The sequence below is a fragment of the Quercus suber genome, unplaced genomic scaffold (genome assembly GCF_002906115.3).
Source record: "Quercus suber isolate HL8 unplaced genomic scaffold, Cork oak 2.0 scaffold_48, whole genome shotgun sequence".
Taxonomy (NCBI): Eukaryota; Viridiplantae; Streptophyta; class Magnoliopsida; order Fagales; family Fagaceae; genus Quercus; species Quercus suber.
This window is the reverse complement of record NW_027069513.1, coordinates 892,765-912,528: the sequence shown is the minus strand read 5'-3', so window position 1 is coordinate 912,528 and position 19,764 is coordinate 892,765. Positions and strand designations below refer to the sequence as shown.

The following is a 19,764-nucleotide window of genomic DNA, read 5'->3' as shown; positions in this document are numbered from 1 at the left end:
CCTAAGCCAGAGGTGGGGGGGAGAGCAATGCAACAAAGAGGAAATGGAAGAGGCAATTGTAGGTGGAAGGGAGTTTGGATGAGAGAGAAGAGTGAGGAGTAACTTATTTGATTTTGGGAATTAGATTTGAAAGAGGAAGAAGTAGGAATGGCAATGGATTGGGTTTCTTTATGCCCGAACCCGACTCGCAGGACTGAACTCATTACCCGAACTCGCCCTATTTAATAAACAAGTTTTTTTTCCAACCCCAAACCCACCCCGCCAGGCCCCGTGGGCTCCACTAGCCCCAAATCACAACACAAAAACAAACACATATATCAAAAACACAAGTTTCAGATCTATGAATTTCCCTTTCAAAATCACAAACACAAACACAAATCCTAACACAAATACAAACACAGATTTCATAAACACAAAAATTTCAGATTTTCCCTTTCAAAATCACAAACACAAATTCAGATCCTAACACAAACATAAACACAAATTTCCCAAACAAAAAATTTTCAGATTTTATCTTCCAAAATCACAATCACAAACACAAATCCTAGCACAAACACAAACACAGATTTCACAAACACAAAAATTTCAGATTTTCCCTTTCAAAATCACAAACACAAAGACAGAAACCCTAACACAAACACAAAAATAGAAATCACAAACACAAAAATTTCAGATTTATGATTTTCCTTTTCAAAATCAAAAACACAAACACAAACAAAGAAAAAAAAACAATGAAAGACAAAATGAACCAAAAAAGAAAAAAGAAAAATCATAAGCGTGAGGCTGAACGAATAGAGCCGACACCGTGAGGTTGAACGAGGCCATGGGGCTGTGAGGTTGAGCGAGGTCGTGAGAGCTTAAGAGAGAAAGAGGTGCTGCTGAGATTGAGATTTGAGAGCTTGAGAAAGAGAGAGAGATAGAGAGAGAGAGAGGGGGATGAGTGAGAGGAAAAATGAAATGAGTTAGGTTAGGGTTGGTTTATAACTATATATATGTATGAGGGTATTTAAGTAATTTCCAATTTCTTATGTAATTGGGTTGGGTCTGAGTTTGGGCCGGGTTTTTGTAAAAATCCGGACTCGACTCGGACCTGGTTTGGGCTTTTTTTTAAAAACCCAAACCCGATTCTATTCTTTATCAGGCTAGGTAAAATCCAGTCCATTAGGGTCAGGCCGGGTACCCATTGATCGAATAGAAATTGCCATCCCTAGGAAGGAGAGAGAGTCTGGTAGGGATTTGAAAATATTTTAGGGTTTCATTTTGGGAATTAAATTTGAAACTTGAAAGAGGAAGAAGAATCATAAGAGGAAAAAGAGTAAGTGGTGGGCTTAAAAAAATTTTAGGATTGTCTTTTTAGTGTGTTGACGGAGTAATGAGGTGGCTTTTAGGACAAGTGTCAATTATTTATCGGTGAAGAAACACCAAAACAGATGCTGACTCGTTATCATTGTCTTTGGATTCACTGACTCTGAAGTCTGAAGTGAGAGAGTCAGACCCTTAACTCTTGTCCCATCTGCCTTGTTCCTTAACAGTCGACACAGCTCAGATTAAACCAATCACTCACTCTCTCTCTCAACTCTGTTTCTTTTATTTTTTCAAAGTGAGTCACTGACTCTCTCTCTCTGAGCAATGGCTTCGTCTCTGACGACAGCTTCCTCCTCAGCTGTGGGCAAAGCCTCAGCCACTTTGCGTCCTCTCAACAACAGATATCACTCTCTCTCTCATTTTTCATTTCGTGTTTCTCCCAAACCCAAGCTTAGAATTTTCACCAAGGTAATTTCTCTTCCTCTCTCTGAGTTATGCCTTTTTTGGGTTCTTAGAAAATGTGGGAAAATGAATGGAAACTTTGATATTTATGTATTGGGTTTTTAATTTTTCTTTTATTTTAATAATCCAATTGGATCCTAACCCAATAGCGCTATTTAGCTCATTCAGCTGAAGGATTGTTTGTTTGGATGACGAGAAAATGTGGGAAATGAATGAAAATTGAAAATTTTAATTTGGCTTTTGCATTTTTTTCTTTATTTGGGCAAATCAATTAATATATATATTTTCTTAGTGTTCAACTATTGTTGATTGGTGTTGTATGTAAAATAGAAATTTAGGTAGAAGCATACAGTATTGGCAAATTTAAGTAGGGCACCATGACATGCTGTAGATGTAAGTTTTGCATTGTCATAGAATTCTTTCTATGTTTGTTGAAGGATTTTTCGTTTTTTGGTTTAATATGTATAACCCTTTTGGGGCTGTTGTAAATGGACAATAGCGCTTGTGTGTTTATAAGAAACATGTATGATTTCATCTGTGTTAAAATGTGGAACAGGGTACAAACTTCAATTATACGAATGGAAAAAAAATTCTGTAGTGCAAAAAGCATAGCAATGTGTTCTGTAAAGATCTTAGGAATAAAAAGCCTCCTTTTGGCCAAGAAATAAGTCTTTTTTTTTTTTTTAAAAAGATCCAATGACTTATGTCATTAATGAATGGACGTAGATGGAAGGATTACAAATATAGGGAGACCAAGTCCAACAATCCTGTTGTCAGATTCTGTTGGTTGCATACAGTTCAGGAAATGGAATGGACTAGATAGTTTCTGAGTTTGAAATTTAGGTATCTGATGGAGAACTTAATTTTCCAATTTTATTTTCGAAGTTGCTGTTTCTGGTCTCATCATACTTTAAGGAATTGATATACCTTGCAACATGTTAGTGAAATGGCCTTTACCATGTTGGAAGATATCATTTTTTTTTCTGGGAATGTGCCAGTGTGTTTGTGTGACCAAGGCTCTTGAAGTGTTGTATCTATATGCAATGAAAGTCTGAAACTGATGGCCATATTGTAGGGTTTACAACCTAGTCGGAATTGTCCCACTGTGGTAAAGGCCCAATTGAATGAGGTAAGGTTCTTTCAGTGGTTTTCATTAGAGGATCTGTTTTCAAATATTCATTCCTTCCTGGATATGCTTTTGGAATCACCTTTTGCCTTCAAGGATGGCGTTGGTGGATCCTCCAATGCTTCCTCTACTCCCCCAGCCAAGTTGGAGGCAGTGACATCAGAAGCAAAGGATGCTAAGCCATCAAATGACCATTCTTTTGGAGCTTTGGCTAGAGAGGAATCAATCTCTGAGTTCATTGCTCAAGTTTCAAGTCTTGTTAAGTGAGCATGCTGGATCTTTTGTTTCTTTTCTACTTTTATCATCCATTTCCAAGATGATAAATCATGTTTTATCTTCCTTAGGCTTGTTGATTCAAGAGATATAGTGGAGTTGCAGTTGAAACAGCTTGACTGTGAAGTTATAATCCGTAAAAAGGAGGCCTTACCTCAACCACCACCTCCTGCGCCAGTTAGCTTGATGTATTCACAAACTCCAACACTAAACCAAACAGTCCATCCTGCACCTGCACCCGCACCCGCACCCACATCTGCCCCAGCTCCTAGAGCCCCAACTCCATCTACTTCTCCTCCTGCTGTCAAGTCAGCCAAGTCATCACTTCCACATCTTAAATGCCCCATGGCAGGGACATTCTACCGATGTCCAGGCCCTGGTGAACCGCCATTTGTGAAGGTGAATTTTTTCTACTTGGTGACTTGGATTGGGATGATGATGCTTAGTGATTGTTGGAAAAAGTTTGATGCTGCATCTTTCTTTTTTCCATTTTTATTTTTGGGTTTATTTTCTTACACGAGAAGAGGGTTATTTTAGGTTGGAGACAAGGTACAGAAGGGACAGGTAGTATGCATCATTGAGGCCATGAAATTGATGAATGAGATAGAAGTAAGTTTCTTCATTCAATCTTTGTTATTATTATTTTTTATAGGTAATAAAAAATTGATTGAAAACAAAAGAGCAACTCTGCATGTACACAAGCAGTATACTAGGGAAGCTATAAAGATCATTGCAATTTACATTAATATAAAAACTCCTCCAGAGAGTAAAATGAGTGACTACTTGAAGTAGCCATCCAATTATAAAGAGAATGAAGTAAGAAGTAAGAAGTAAGAACAGTTTCTATATCTACAAAATATGAATGCCCAACCCTTTAAAAGTGTGCTTCTTCCTTTCTCTCCGGATGTTCCACATGACATAGAGATGAATGACCCTCCATACATGAGCAGTCTCTCCCAAAATCCCTGTCCAGCAGCCATTGAATCCACTAATCTCTTAGGCATAACACCCAAATAGACAAAACACCATAGACCATAGATTATACACATAAGGACAGTGAAGTAGTAAATGGTCTGTAATCTTCCCACTGTTCTTGCATATACAACCCCAATCAACAAAACAAATTAACACTTCCAGAGATTATCCTTGGTGGGGATTTTCCCTCAAGCTGCTGTCCATTTGAAAAGCAAACTTAGTAGAGACCTTAACCTAATAATTCTCCACAGGAATACTATGGCTGGTTGAGTAGATCTGATAATAGGACTCAACCTCAAAGCTGTACTCCTAGCCGGAAGTGAACACATCCAATCTTCACCATTCCTATTAATTTTGATGGACTAGAGAAAAAAGAATAAATGTCTGTAAAGACATCTCCCAATCATGGATAGCCCTAGTAAACAAGACATCCTTGTGTAGGATTCCATTATGACAACTTAGATAGTCTGCCACCAAAGCCTCTTTGTTTAGGGCAATATGAAACAATGCTGAAAGCTTCGGGCTCTCCCCACACCATAGTTCTTGCCAAAAAAATGAACCATCCAAACTTTATATGAGAAAATTTGCTATTTTATTTCTCTTCTCCATAAAATGACTTCTTAATTTTTCAATTAGTGCTTCTTATCATTCTCCCTTATCTTTGTGGTTTGTTAACTTGAATTTGTATGAAGATGAAGTTAATATGGGATAACTACCCATTAGAGTGTAGCCCAATGTTATGAATACCATTTCGGACCCTGTTTCGGTTTGTCCAGTGGAACAGAATATTTCGGTACCAGCCTATTTTGGCTTACCGTTTTAGGGTGTTTCAGGATTTTTAAAAAAGAAGAAGGATTTATTTTTATGATTATTAATCTAAATACTCAAATTGTTAAGCAAATCTGCAAATACAACGCTTGAAAAAAAAAAAAAAAAAAAAAAAAAAAAAAAAAAAAAAAAAAAAAAAAAAAAAAAACCAAAACCACATTAAAGATGAAAGAAGCTTCCCACTTTACTTGCAAAAGTATCCTTAGCCCACGTGAAAATCATCTTTCCCAAGGAGCATTGATTAGTTTTACTTTTACCACTCCTTAATAACTTGTGAGTCCACTTCTTAATAAAAAAATTATTATCATCTTCATCTTCTTTCTATTTTTTCTCTCACAGAGTCTTCTTAGTGACTCTCTGTTCTCATCTTTCTCCTCTATTTTTTTTTCCCTTTTCCCCACAGTAGATCTGATCCACTTTTTTCCTTCTATAAACATCAACAAAGTAAAGCATGTAATGTTCATCTTTTCCTTATACTCTGAAATCCTGTGTCCTTTTAAGTTTAAGGAGAAGAATACCCAAAACTTCATTCTGGCCGAATCTTCTATTTTGGCCGGTATTAGCCGAAACTCACTGGAACTACCCAAAATTCTCTCTGAGGTGGAACAAGAGGCTTATCATTCCGGTTTACATACTGGTATGAGATTTTCCGGCCATTCCGGCCGAAATGGAACTAAATTCAGAACATTGGTGCAACCGAGTGGTTGGAGGCTTGGGATGAGTTGTAACCCAGGACATCCTAGGGTCGATCCCCCCAGTGTTGTTAAAAGCTTTAAGCGCGCTTAAGCTCAAAGCTTAAAGCCCCAAGGCTCCAGTGCTTTTTGCCTCAAAAGCTAGGTTCATTCAAAGAAGCGCGCTTTAGGCACGCTTTTTTGCACTCTTTCAAAAAGTTCAAAGCCCGCTTTTTGGTACTTTTTTATATTTTTCAAAAAAATAAATCAAAACTGAAATAAAACTTTAGGATCTTGACATTATTGATACAAACCATTGATTTGACATGTTTTTAGTGTAACTTACTTATCAAAAAAAGATATTTTGAGTGTAACTTGTCCTAAAAGGCTAAAACCCAACCCACAACCTCCCAGTTCTTCCCTATCTTTATTTTTATTTTTTCTTGATTTTTCTCCTTGAAACAGTAACCCACCTAGCTTCTTCTTCTCATTCTATTTTTTCCCTTTTGGATATCTGCTTGGTTGGAACGAAATCGTCGCTCCTTTGAGAACATGGAGAAGACGTTGGATGAGTTAAAGGTTTTATGCCAGCGTAGTCTTTTTGAGTGGGCTCGTTGTTGGGGCTTTACTGATTCTTTGTCTCTTTCAGAGTTTATGTTTTCCCTTAAATTAGCTTTCTGATTTCCTTATCTTTTGTTTTGCTGTTTGGTTCTTCTATCTTGTTGTTCATCATCATGAACTACTTGTACTTTTATTTTTTTCTTTTATAATATTTCTCTGATTACCTATCAAAAAAAAAAAATGGAAAAAAAAAGTAACATATTTTTGGTAATTGTTTAGTTACTTTAGTGGTTGATGTTGAACATGGCAGACTAATTCCTATAGAGTTACAAGTGATTAAATTATTAACTAATATTACTAATTAGTCATAGGGCATTATGGATATTGGAGATTTAAGAAAAGATGTTACATGGAAGTACTCATATCTAGCTTATCCAAACAAATAAAATGACTTGATTTGCAGTTTTTGTGTTAAAATTGCAAAAGTAGGGCTTATCTAAATGTTATATGAATTATATAAAATTTTTTATTTCAATTTCTATGATAATTTGATAATTTGATTGGTGCATTTTTCATTAATAATTATTTTTAAATTTATTAAATTATTATTTTTAAATGTGCGCTTCACTTCAATCAGGCTTGCGCTTGCGCTTTGCGCTTCGTGCCTAGGCCCCAAGAGGTCTTTGCACTTAAGTGCGCCCCTCGCTTTTACCAACATTGGATCCCCCTTGGAAGTTCCTCTGGATTACCTGATGCATGGTTTTGATGAGTGGGGTCACTTATCCATGGTTTACTCCTCAAAGGTGGGTCCAAAGGGCCCTGCCTTGGTGACGTTCCATGTCACGAAAAAATAAAATTAAAAAGGGATAACTTGTCTAAACTAGTATATCAAGCTATGTAATTCTCTCTTTGTATTTTGTTTTATTTCATTTTATTTTTTGGTTGGGGTAACTTGAACTTGTTTGACTTCCCATTTAAAATATCCCATGTGAAATTCTAACCTCACACAGTCTAGCATTCCCAACATCGACAATAATCTCATTCTCCATCAGTCTATGGCACAACGGCCTTGTTACTAATGGATAACTAAAGGGAACAGAGGGAGGAGAGGTGGGCCTAGGAGCACAGTCCTTTGAAAAGAATATGTTCGCAGATAAGTAAAGGGAACAGAGGGAGGAAAGGTGGACCAAGGACCAGAGCCTTTTGAGAAGACTATGTGGCTGCTTAGAACTCTCTGGTTGCCATACATTTCTCTCACTCTTTTGACTTCTTCCCTTTAGCTTCAACATTATTTATTTGAGTGTTTTTAGGCTCACGAGAGAGCTTTGACTACGACTACTTCCTTACTGGTTTCAGGGTAGGAGGTTTAAATTATTTCTTCATAGATTGATTGTTGGAGATGCTCACAGAAACTCTTTTGATCTTAACAAAATTTCAGTTGCAAAATTCATCTTTGTGATTGAGAATCAAAGGAAAAATTGGAATTTATGTGTTTTATTCACTAATAGACATTGTCTTGGATATCCCATTGTTAAACCTTGAGATTTGTAGCTTTGATGGGTTTTAAGTGATCCAGGTCAATGAACAGTGTGATGATTGCTGAATGAGGACATATAGATGGTGTTAGATGGTATAGTAACGAGCTGATAGATTGATGAGTGAGGGTTAAAATGATGGACATGAAGTTATTAGGGCCTGTTGTACAAATTGTAAATTTTATGCAGTTGTTCATATCTCTTGGTACTTTTTGATGCTTTAACTTCACAAGACAAAATATCTTAGGTGTTATCTTGTACTAAATATTTCAACATTTAGCTTGGTGGAAGATATTGATGGATATGCTTAGACGAGGGGAAGAGAAAAATACATGGGAGTCCTCAAAAAGGAAAATTAGCCTTTCTGCAACCAAATTAGGTCGTAAGTTTCAAATCTTATCTACTTTTAGGGAAACAAAAAGAAAAAGAAAAAAAGATTATAGGCTAGTATGGCAATGAGCTGACTCATGGGAAAATTATGAAACTGTGTAGTGTGTACTGAGGAATCATGAGGGTAGGAGATCAGGTAATAGGCAACCTAATGGAAGATGGGTATGATATATTGTTTATTATGATGGACTGAAAATAATGTCAGATTAACAGTGAGAAGTTGTTTTTATATTATTTTATTTTTTTGGTGATATCGTAGGAACCTTTCCAAAAAGGATCCCTTTGGACTTATCTCTAGCCAATAAAATCTATGGGCAATTGACCTTACCTGTCAGAACTAGTTGGGAAATCCAATGGCATTCACCCTTGACGGGCTAAGTAATTTATACTCATGCCTAGGAGGAGTCATCTTTCAAAATTCTAAGCGACTTAAAACCTTACCACTATAATTTTTTTCCCCCTTGCTTCTTCTGTTGGTGAATTACAATCCAAGTGGATTTTGAACTAATGCCTGCTACCTCTATTCTATTCTTAGGGAAAAGGATTGACCTAGAGCTCTTTGTTGTGTTTCATATTAAACCCTTAAAGTATAAAAAAGTATTAGTAAAAGCGTGCTTTATGCACACTTAAGCGCAAAGCACGAAGCACCAAAGCTCCAACACTTTTGGCTCCTAAAACAAGGCGCATTAAAAGAAGCGCACTCTTAAGTGTGCTTTTTTGGGCCTTTTCAAAAAGCTCAAAGCGCATTTTTTTAAGCTTATTTTTTTAATTAATAAATTAAAAAAAAAAAAAAAAAAACCTCTACGCTCTTTGTTTAAACAAAAACAAAACTTGAGGATAATTCCGTAAAAATATATCTTTAACTCTCATTTAAAAGATGAAACCACTTATTTTCAAATCCTAAAATTTTAGGATCTTTAATCTTTTTTTTTATTATATTTTTTTATATATATATTTTTTAATTGTGGTTTCCTTAAATTTTCAATTCTTAGGTCCCATTAATTTTTTTTTTCCTTTCAATTCTCACGTGTTTTTATTTTCATTTTTCTAAATTTCTTCTTCCCTATTTGAAAAGATTGTTTTCTATTTGAATTCAAATTCTCTCAATTTTTTTTTTATTTAAAAAGAAAAAACTCTCAATTTAAAAAGTTTGTTTTATATTTAAACTCAAATACTCTCAATTATGTTCGGTTACACACTTGCACCTTCATTTCTTTTCTTTATTTATTTTTTGTTAAACTCAAATACTCTATTTTCGGTTACTCCTTCCTTTCCTTTCTTTTTTCTTTTTTTTTTGTCCTTTTTTTTTAGGGAAGTACGTTGGGTTACTTGAAAGAAAAGAAATAAAAAAATGCCAAAAAAAAAATCTCCTATCAAAATCATGGTTTTTTTTTTTTTTTTTAATCTTAAAAAAAAAAAAATTATAGATAAAAAAATGCCAAAAAAAAAATCTCCTATCAAAATCATGGTTTTTTTTTTTTTTTTTAATCTTAAAAAAAAAAAAATTATAGATAAACTTCACCCTCACTACACAAATTAAAACTAAACTGTTTAAAACAGTTTCCTACACCTCCCACTAACTCACGTTCAAAACACAACCCTTTTTTTTTTTGGATAAAACGTTCAAAACACAACCTTAACTCAACATTCAAAAAGTATGGAAAGAAAAAAAACAGAATTCTTTTACAAAATGTATTGGTACAACATTCAATTGAAGACATGTTAATCTTCAACACTCATAGGAAGAAGACAAGGAACAAAGGTTCTTTTTCTCACTTACATTTTTCTAGCTAACCAAACACAAACAAGTTTGCTTATATTCAGCTATTGTTTGAGTCTCTGTGATTATTTGCTTCAATTTTTATTTAATTTTTCTTTCTTAGTTGTCTATGCTAAATTGCTAACTTTTCATGGGTAATTGAATCATTGAAAATTATTAACCTTAGAAATAAATAGAAGAGCCTTACATACGTGCTAAGAGACTAGTATTGACTAATTCTTATAGACTTGTACTTATATTGACTAATTCTTATAGACTTATACTTATGAAGTGATTAAATTATTAACTAATATTCGTAATTAGTCATAGTGCATTATAGCTACTAGAGATTCATGAAAGGATTCGACAAAAGTACACGTATCTATTTGATACAAAAAAATAAAGGCGAAACTATATTATTGGTTCTTGAAGTTTACCCTATGAGCACTATTGGTTCCTCAAGTTTTAAGTGAGCGTGATTGGTCCTCCAAGTTTAAAAAATTAACAATATTAGTCGCAACAGAGGCCTAGCTACCTTGAATTAGTCACAAAATTTGTGGTTTTTCTCTGTTGTTATGGGAGGTTCTATTTTCTTTTTCTTTGAGTCCAAGACTTTTGAATTCTCAGTTGAGGAGGGAGGTACTTATTTAATGTTACGCATTTTTGAGTGAAATCAGGATTCTCTCCGATCAGTTTTCATGGGCAAAGAGAGTGCAAAGTGTTTGCTAGCTATTGTGGAGGATCTAATGTCCAATACAACCCCTGGTAACTTTGCATGAACCTTCAGGGATGGTGAGAAAGTATTTATTTTGCAATTGGGTTCCAATGCACATGGCAGTTTTTTAATGATCTTGGAACTTATCCATGGCCATCGAAAAGGCTTTCTCGTGGTGCCAGAAGGAAAATTGGGTAGTGGGTGGAGAGGGTTTGGATTTCATCTATGGAAAGCAATTGCTTCTCTGACACTCGCCATCAAATAGCCATCCAATTATGTCCTGAAACTAATAGTGGAGAATTCCAAATCTTTTTTGTTGGCAATGGCGGAGGGTGATCAGAGAGAGGGTAGTGGTAGCAGGAAAGGAAAGCAATTAATGCCTACTTTTCAAAATTCAACCAAATCAAATTTGAGCAATCATAGCCACGATACGTGTGATTTGGATGCTGGGAAGAAACAAGCGATGTCTAAGGATAAGTTTTTGGTTGAGATTACAGAGAACTAGTGGTGGCAGTGATTCGCATTTAACGCTGGATGTATGCTTGAGATTGGATCGTGGGCCAGATGGTGGGTGGAAGGTAAAGTGGTCCAAAGTTCAGGAAGTCCAAAAAGTGGGCCGCGTAGATAAGCCCAAGGATAATAATAATAATAATAATAATAACATTTTTAAGCTCAAAGCTCCCTTCAATGCAAAGCCCAAATTTAATCTGAAGCCCATCACAGTCTGGTGGCCCTAACCAAAACAATCCCTTCCAAATGGCGAGACCCAGAACCTAGGAAACTTGCCTTCGGCTTTGGCGAGCTCAGTGTGAGGTACTAGAAGATGCGATGTGGTTGCCAAATCGAAGCAACCTCAAGCTAATTTCTGAAACTCGTCGATGCTAGCCTAGTCGATGAAAGTCTCTGATGATGCTGATATTGACCTTATCGGTGCCTATGAGCCCAGTAATGAGTTCCTTGGCTCCGATGAGACCGATACAAAGTTTCTTTGCTCTGATGAGGCCAATGAGTCAGCAAACACCTCCAATGGTGAAGAGAACTTGCAGTGAGACATCTGATTGATACTTCAGGAGCATTTCGGCAATGTTAGCAAGAAGTGGGGGAATTTAGAGCAGTGGGTGCTTGAACTGCGAGATGGAAGAAGAGTGGCAGTTCCGATTCAAATTTCTTTGTCGGTGGGTGAAGTGGCCTTGGTCTCGTTGAAGTCTTTAGACGTTTTGGAGGTGTCATCAGCTTAGTTTGATGGGAATGAAGTACTTGTGGAGGATTGGGTTACAGACACTTTCAGAGTCTGCTGAGCTACCTAACGAAGGGGGTTTGCCGCCTTTAGCTGTGGAACCGTTGGCCTTTTCTCTACCCTTGGCAATGGAAGGACAGGAAGTGGTGGGTGTTAAGAGTCCAGTGAGGAAAGAATCTTACTCTAAGTGGTTCCAAAGCAAATTTAACGGGTTTGATAACTTCTTGGGCACATCCCTAAAAGGTTTGGAAAATCAAGCAACCACTTTTTTGTTGGCTGTTGAGGCTGAATTACACCATAGGGTTGCGTTGGAAAAAAAAAAAGCGACTTGAAGAGTTCTAGAGTGAAAGGTATAAGAGAGCTGAAGGGTCTATTCAGTTCGATTAATTATGATTCTACTTCAACTAGGCACAGTGGTATTAATAGGGAGCGGGCTCTTTCTGTTCCTTAATGAATCTAAAGATGCTTTTCTAGAATGTTAGAAGATTGAATGAGGTTGAGAAGAGGCTTCAGATTTGTAATTTGTTGCGTGCATGGAGGCCTGATATTGTATGTTTGCAAGAGACTAAACTTGAATGGATTACTAGAGAAATTTTTTGAAGTATATGGAGCTGTCCATATGTAGACTGGTTGTACCTGGGTTCAGAAGGTGCTTTTGGAAGTATTGTCCTGATGTGGGATTGAAGGGCAGTGGAAAAGGTGGAGGAAGCATAGGGCGTTTTTTTCTTTCATTCAAATTTAACAATGTTGGTGATCAATTTGAGTGGGCTTTACAGGTTTATATGGGCCAAATTTGAACAAGAGGCGTAGGAAAATGTGGGAGGAGTTGACAGGGTTGATTAATTGGTGGAATGTGCCATGGTGTCTAGGAGGTGACTTTAATATAATTTGCTTCCCATCGGAAAGATTAGGGGCTACAAGTTGTACTCAGGCTATGTATGGATTTTTTGATTTTATCTCTCTTCATGGGCTGATAGATATACCTATGGAAGGAGGCCTTTATACTTGGTCCAATATTTCCTCCACTTTTAGATTAGATCGGTTTCTTTTCTCTCTGCTCTTGGCGGATCACTTCATTCTATTTTCACAGAGAAGGCTGTCTAGAGTACTTTCAAACTACTACCCAATTCTGTTGGAGGGGGGGAGTCATTGGAGAGGTAGAACTCTTTTTCGTTTTGAAAATGTGGTTAAAGGTGGAGAATTGTGATGATAAAGTGAAAGCTTGGTGAGCATCCTATTTGTTCCAAGGAAATCCTAGTTTTATACTTGTTAAGAAGTTGGCAGCTTTGAAGTTGGGTCTAAAAAAGTGGAATGAAGCAGAGTTTGGCAATGTCACTTTTAAGAAACAGTAGCTCTAGAACAAATTGAATGATTTGGATGTTAGAGAGGAGACTCATCCTTTTAACAGCTGAGGAAAAGTTAGAACAAGTTAATCATATTGAAAAGCTCACACTTTTAGAAAAGATTAGTTGGAGGCATAAGAGTGCTACACATGAAAGGGGGGGACACAAATACCAAATTTTTCCATAGAATTGTTAATTCCAATAGAAGAAATAACGGTATTGAGAGACTTACGATTGATGGAATCTTGTCTTCCGATCAAGGTATGATTGCTGATTGTATTACTCAATTTTTTATGAATTTATACTCTGAGCAGCAAGTTGTTCGACCATTTCTAGAAGTCTTGGTATTTCCAAGGATATCTGGTGATAATGCAGGTTGGCTAGATAGACCCTTTGAGGAGGTAGAAAATTTTGATGTCATACAGAATTTCTCAAACTTGATCTTATGGCTGTATTTCATCATTTTTTTGCTAAAGGTCAGTTTGAGCAAAGTTTGAATGCAACATTCATCATTCTTATCCCTAAAAAAAGTGCAGCAATTGAAGTCAAGGATTTTCGCCTCATTAGTCTTGTTTGGGGGGGGGGGGGGGGGGGGGTGGGGGGGGGGGGTTGTAAAATCATTACTAAGGTCTTAGCCACCAAACTTAGCATGGTCAAGGAAGATATAATTTCAGCCTCACAAAATGCTTTTGTGAGGAATAGGCAAATTCTTGACCCTGTACTTATTGCTAATGAATGCCCTGACAATAGATTGAAAACTAGTTTGCTAAGGCTACTTTGCAAATTAGATGTTGGGAAGGCTTTTGATCATGTAAATTGGGGATTTCTTATGCAGTTACTAGAACGGGGTGGGTTCTCTGCTAAATGGCGGCAGTGGATTTTTTTTTGCATATCTGTAGTTCGCTTCTCTATTCTGATAAATGGCTCTCCTTATGGGTTTTTTAAGAGTTCCAGGGGGTTGAGACAAGGTGACATTTGTTGTTTGTCTTGGTTATGGAAGCCCTTAGGAGAAAGTTGGATAAAGCTGTCCATGATGGTCACATATCAGGCTTTGGTGTGGGTCATTTAAAGGGAAGATCTTTAGCGGTGTCTCATCTTCTCTTTGCAGACGACACTTTAATTTTTTGTAATGTTGATCTGGATCAGGTTTTGTTTCTCCGTATGATCCTCATTTGGTTTGAGGCGGTTTCTGGTCTAAAAATAAATTTGGGCAAGTCAAAGCTGGTTCCTATTGGTATGGTGCATAATTTTGACTTATTGTTGAATGTCCTTGGCGGTAAACAAGTTACTCTTCCAATGAAATATTTAGGTCTTCCGTTGGGAGCTAAATTCAAGGATAAGATAATATGAAATCCAATTCTGGAGAAGATAGAACGAAGATTAGCAAGATGGAAACGTTTGTACTTATCCAAGGGAGGTAGAGTCACTTTAATTAAAAGCACTCTATCTAATTTACCCACTTATTTTCTATCTTTATTTCCTATTCTTGCTGTTGTGGTTAACTAAATTGAGAAACTTTAGAGGAATTCCTTATTCCTTATGGAGTGGCATTGGTGACAAACCAAAATTCCATTTGGTTATATGGGCTACTGTCTGCACTCCCATTGCTTCGGGTGGCTTGGGGATAAGGAAGGTAAGACTTTTTAATGAAGGTTTGCTTGAGAAGTGCCTATAGAGATTTGGGATGAAGAGAGCTGCCCTTTGGAGGCAAGTGATAGAGGTGAAATATGGCTGTGGATGGGGTGGCTGGTGTACTAGGCTTGTTAATGGTCCATATGGTGTTGGCCTATGGAAAAATATTAGTTAGGGATGGCTATCTTTTTCTCGCCACATTCTATATGATATTGGGGATGGATCTAGGGTGAAATTTTGGCAAGGCCGTTGGTGTGGTAAGACATCTCTTGCAGTCAGCTATCTTGAATTGTTTAGATTTTATCGAGATTAGGAGGTTAGTTTGGCTGAGCTTATGAAGTTTGATAATGGAGTCCTGTTTTGGGATGTAAGTTTCTTTAGGGGTGTGCATGCTTAGGAATTAGAGGCACTAGCCGGTTTCATGGATACCATATATGGTGCTTCAGTGAAAGGGTTTGGTGAGGATAAGATGTGCTAGAAACCTAATAGAGAGAAGGGCTTCATGGTTAAGGATTATTATTGTCTCTTAGTGGGCTCTAATGACTATTGCTTTTCTTCGAAAATTATTTGGAAACAACAAATTCCTTCTCGATTAACTTTCTTTGTTTGGACTACTGCTTTAGGGAAATGCTTAATGATTGACAATTTATGAAAAATGAAAGTTTGGATATTGGATTTGTGCTACATGTGCGAGTGTAATGGTGAATCGATTGATCATCTTTTTCTTCATTGTCCAATTGCAATGGATCTGTGGGCTATGGTGTTCAGTTTGTTTGGAGTGAGCTGGGTTATGCCACAGTCTGTAGTGGAGCTTCTAGCATGTTGGCAAGGCAGATTTGGTCATCATCGAAATGGGTATATATGGTTGATTGTTTCCTATTGCTTATTGTAGTGTCTTTGGAGGAGAGAAATAGTAGGTCCTTTGAAGATAAGGAGAGATCTATATCAAAATTGAAGCTATTTTTTTTTTAGAACTTTAATGGATTGGTTGGCTACTTTGCGAAACCAATCATTTTTATCTTTTCTTAATTTTCTAGATTCTTGTAATTTTTGTTCTTGATTGTTCGACCCCTTGTACACTCCTTGTGTACTAGGGTGTTCTCCTTTTTTATATCAATAAACTTGTTACTTATCAAAAAACAATGTTAATCCTTTTGTTAATTGCTATTAGCGTTAATGTCTATGTGGCTAATGGAACATTGACATGTCTTCTTTTTAATTGATGTGGCATTTTTTTATATTAAAATGCTAAAACTATTTCAAGATTTACACTTTTATTACAAGATCTTTACATAAGCTATTTTGAAGAAAAACTTACAATTCAATTTTAAGTTAATAATCTATTCATATTTAATATAAAAAAGTAAAACACCAAAACATTTTGAAAAAAAAAAAAAAACAATTTTCACTGCCAGTGTCTCTTCAGTGACCGGGTACCCAGGCAAGCTGGATTGTCCATCTCAGTCAACGTTCTATTGCCACGCTTTTAATGGAGGATACTGATCTAGAAATAGCTAAATGATGGAAAAGGATTCCCGTAGCAAGTACTTATGTTATTAGTAAGGCTTTCTCATTCAGTTGTGTGAAAAAACAAAATGCCCTTAGCAGAAGTTTGTGAAAGTTCAGTTCCTATCATTACACTTGAGAGTTGAGAGAATTTAAGAACTAATTCTTTGATCCCCATCCTAAATACCATTAGGAAGAAAGCGAAATAGAGCTAAAACCAATCATTTATGAGCCTATATATGATGAGCTAAAAATGCAGCCACATGTGAAAATGTTGTGAGTCGCCACTCGCAAGGTCATTTGGGAAATATTAGGGCTAATCACAGGACTGGCAGGTTCAGGTTGACCCTCAACCTGCCAACAATCCAACCATTTCTGGTTTGGAAGAAAACAATCTGCTGCTGACCGACCATCACTGGGTTATAGACCGAGTTGTCCTATTCATTGGATTCTCAGTTGGGGAGTTGATGTCAACGGCAAAGCATTGGCAGGCAAGAAAGACAAAGATGGAAAAGCATCAAAAGGTGGAGGGGGGTCGCCGCTGCCAAATCATGGTCCCCATGGCCAGATTTTGACCTTGAATGGCCTACCACGACTGCAAACACCAATGGCCATAGAAGTTAGGAGGAAGAGGCGATCGGGCAGTTTCAGCAGTTTTACACCCCTTAACCTGATATATGACTGAAAATGTGCAGGTTTTACGCAAGAGAAACCCGCCACCGGCTGAAGCAATTGTCAAAACCTACTGAAATGCTTCAGATCTGCTTTGGTCGAACAAGTAGATTGGGTCCAACAGGTTGTTGCTCACCCCTAGGAAATATGACAAAACGCAAAGTTAATACAGTACATTCAATATGACACAACCACAAGAGTTTTATGATACAAGTTCATGGAATCAAGTTCAACCATCTAAACTAGTAAAAAGTTCCAGGTGCACTTAAGCGCAAAGGCCTCCTTGAGTCGCACACCCTATTGAAGTGAAGCATTTAATATATATATATATATTTGAAAATAAATATTAATGGGCAATACAACAATCAAGTGATCAAAAAACCATATAAATTAAAATATAAAAAAAATTATATAATTCATATAATATTTATATAAACCCCTCCTTTTGCAATTTTACCACAAAAATTGCAAGTCAACTTATTTTTATTTTTGGCAAAATTATATTATTGGTCCCTGAAGTTTACCCTATGAGCAATGTTAGTATTTTTGTTAACTGCCGTTAATGTTAATGCCCATGTGGCTATAATAGTACATTGACATGGGATCTTTTTAATTGATGTGGCATTTTTTTTTTCTTTTTTTAATATTAGTCTTTTTGTTTAGTGTTAGCGTTGATTCCTTTTTCTCATTGTCGGTATCGCTTCAAGCTCTAATCTTCAATTACCTGCACTTAGGCTAGCACCAGAGAGAAAAAGGAGATGATGACGATAATGAAGAAGTATTGGGTTTCTTAGAAGCCAATGAATAGTAGCCAATACGAATTACAAAGAATTTCTAGGTTTGTCCATAAAAATATCTGCCTTCACCTACACACCAAGTGACAAAAAACTTTGTTCCTTCCTTTTTTTTAATCTGTGCTCCTCCTTAGCTCACAATCTATCACCCCTAAAAGATCCAAATTTTAATAATAAAATAAAAGAATTTCATGTTTCAAAAAACCATAAAAACATCCAAAAGAAAGAAAGAAAGATCTGGGAAGTTTTTGATCATGTGTTTACATGACAGCTCATATCTTTTTTGGAGAGACAATAGTTATACAACTAAAATGGCATGGTTGTAGGGGCTCACTATATTATGGTGGAGGCAATAAAAATTATGATGACCTAATCTTCTTACACTATTTTCAGAGAACATTTAACTGGATATCATACGTGTGTGTTAGAGACTTGTACTTGATCAGCAAGTAAATTTTGGCATCTAGAATTTGTCTCATTTTGGAGTCAGCGATTTATAAGTAAATGAACTACTCTTGCCTTGAAATAAGCAACTTATCAAGTTCTACATTTATTTTTTTATTTTTTATTTATTAATAATGCAAAGAGGCAGATTTGTTTGCAAAGAGGCAGAAGGTAGTATAAATGTTAGAAATCGTCATTAATCCCTTGTTGCTTATGGCTTTTGAAGGAGATGGCTCCATATGCCCTTCTAGGTATTTTAAAAGCTGACCGAGCTACCCTATCAATTTTTGAAAATTTAGCCAAAATGCATTTATACTAGATTTGAATCTTGCCAGGAAAAAAACAAAAAGGCAATTTGACTAGCTAAATTCTACCAATGGCTTTGGAGTAAGTTTTTTTGATTGAATACTCCCATTGACCATGTTGAAAGTATCATTCTGAAAATGCTCCTGGGCATGGGCCTAAACTGCTTAGCTTGTTAGGGGTGAATGTTCCTTAATTACCTGTCAACTAGTTTTGGCGGGTGGGGTAAGTTGTCCTGTAGGTTTTTTTTGGCTAGAAGCAAGTCCAAACGGCTCTTCTTTAGAAGAGATCCCTACATTATTATTATTATTTTTTAAAGGTATCATTCTGAAAATGATGAACGATTAGATTCTGTACATTTAAAAAAAAAAATTCCTTCTCTTTCTTTCCCCCTTTTTTTGAATATATTTTGAGAATAAAGTCCTTCTGTACTCTGTTTGCATTATAATCTTCTGGAATCTGTCACCATTTATTTGTCTACATGCAAGTAGTTGAGTCCAAAATGTCTTTCATTGAATAAATTGCACCAGAAATAAATCTCTCTCTCTCTATTTAATTTATTTTATTTTTTCAGGCTGATCAATCAGGAACCATAGTTGAGGTCCTTGTAGAAGATGGCAAGCCTGTTAGCATTGACATGGTAAGTCTTCTTTTTGGACAGCTCAACTTCTAATTTGCAAGTGCTGTATCGTGAATTTAGTTTCAGGTTCTATTGACTTCTTTTTGTCACGTTTCAGCCTCTTTTTGTAATTGAGCCTTAGAGCTTGACCGTCAAGTATGCTAATCGATGGACCAAATGGCAATTAGAAAGTGGGTGCAGTTGGTAAGATTATGAGATGCGGCATTGTTTCCTTTTGGTAGAATGTTATGTGTGAAATGAGATTTGGCTAGAGTTGAGAGTGACTTATTGTTGAATGAATTATTTAATTTATTTAAAATTTTTTTACTAGAACAGATATTTCTCGCCCCTCCATGTTTGGACAATGTTCTAATAAATTAGTTGTTTGTGCATTATTCAAGAAGCTCTAGATATGACATCTGTGATAGGTGCTTTAACCAGTACCAGCTAAATGTTTTGGATTCAATTAACCCCCACCCCCCATTTTACTTGTTACATGTTTAAAGGGGACTTATTCAATTTCATTTTTTGCATTATGAATTTTTGATAACATTTCATGCCATTTCAGTGTTAAAAAGCATTGAGCTACTACCTAGGGTGGTAAGAGAGATATT

General features: G+C 36.3%; 1 protein-coding gene across 2 annotated transcripts; it reads left to right on the top strand.

The window, feature by feature from the left end:
* The first annotated feature begins 1,459 nt into the window (after nucleotides 1–1,459).
* Nucleotides 1,460–19,545, top strand: LOC112034120 (biotin carboxyl carrier protein of acetyl-CoA carboxylase, chloroplastic). 2 transcript variants are annotated; one of them, XM_024066901.2, is made up of 7 exons: nucleotides 1,465–1,773; nucleotides 2,843–2,896; nucleotides 2,990–3,156; nucleotides 3,238–3,565; nucleotides 3,704–3,775; nucleotides 19,106–19,171; nucleotides 19,269–19,545. In XM_024066901.2, the coding sequence occupies exons 1-7, from the start codon at nucleotides 1,630–1,632 to the stop codon at nucleotides 19,290–19,292; spliced, it is 855 nt and encodes a 284-aa protein (XP_023922669.1). In that variant the 5' UTR covers nucleotides 1,465–1,629; the 3' UTR covers nucleotides 19,293–19,545. The 2 variants fall into 2 exon arrangements, with proteins under 2 accessions (XP_023922668.1, XP_023922669.1); XM_024066900.2 differs by having other exon boundaries at nucleotides 1,460–1,773; nucleotides 2,843–3,156.
* Nucleotides 19,546–19,764: the final 219 nt, after the last annotated feature.

Excerpts from the sequence above, each read along its gene's own strand:
- LOC112034120 (XM_024066900.2), top strand. The coding sequence starts at position 1,630 with ATGGCTTCGTCTCTGACGACAGCTTCCTCCTCAGCTGTGGGCAAAGCC. Across the intron at positions 3,566-3,703 it reads GTGAACCGCCATTTGTGAAG|GTTGGAGACAAGGTACAGAA; the intron begins GTGAATTTTTTC and ends GGGTTATTTTAG. Across the intron at positions 19,172-19,268 it reads AGCCTGTTAGCATTGACATG|CCTCTTTTTGTAATTGAGCC; the intron begins GTAAGTCTTCTT and ends GTCACGTTTCAG.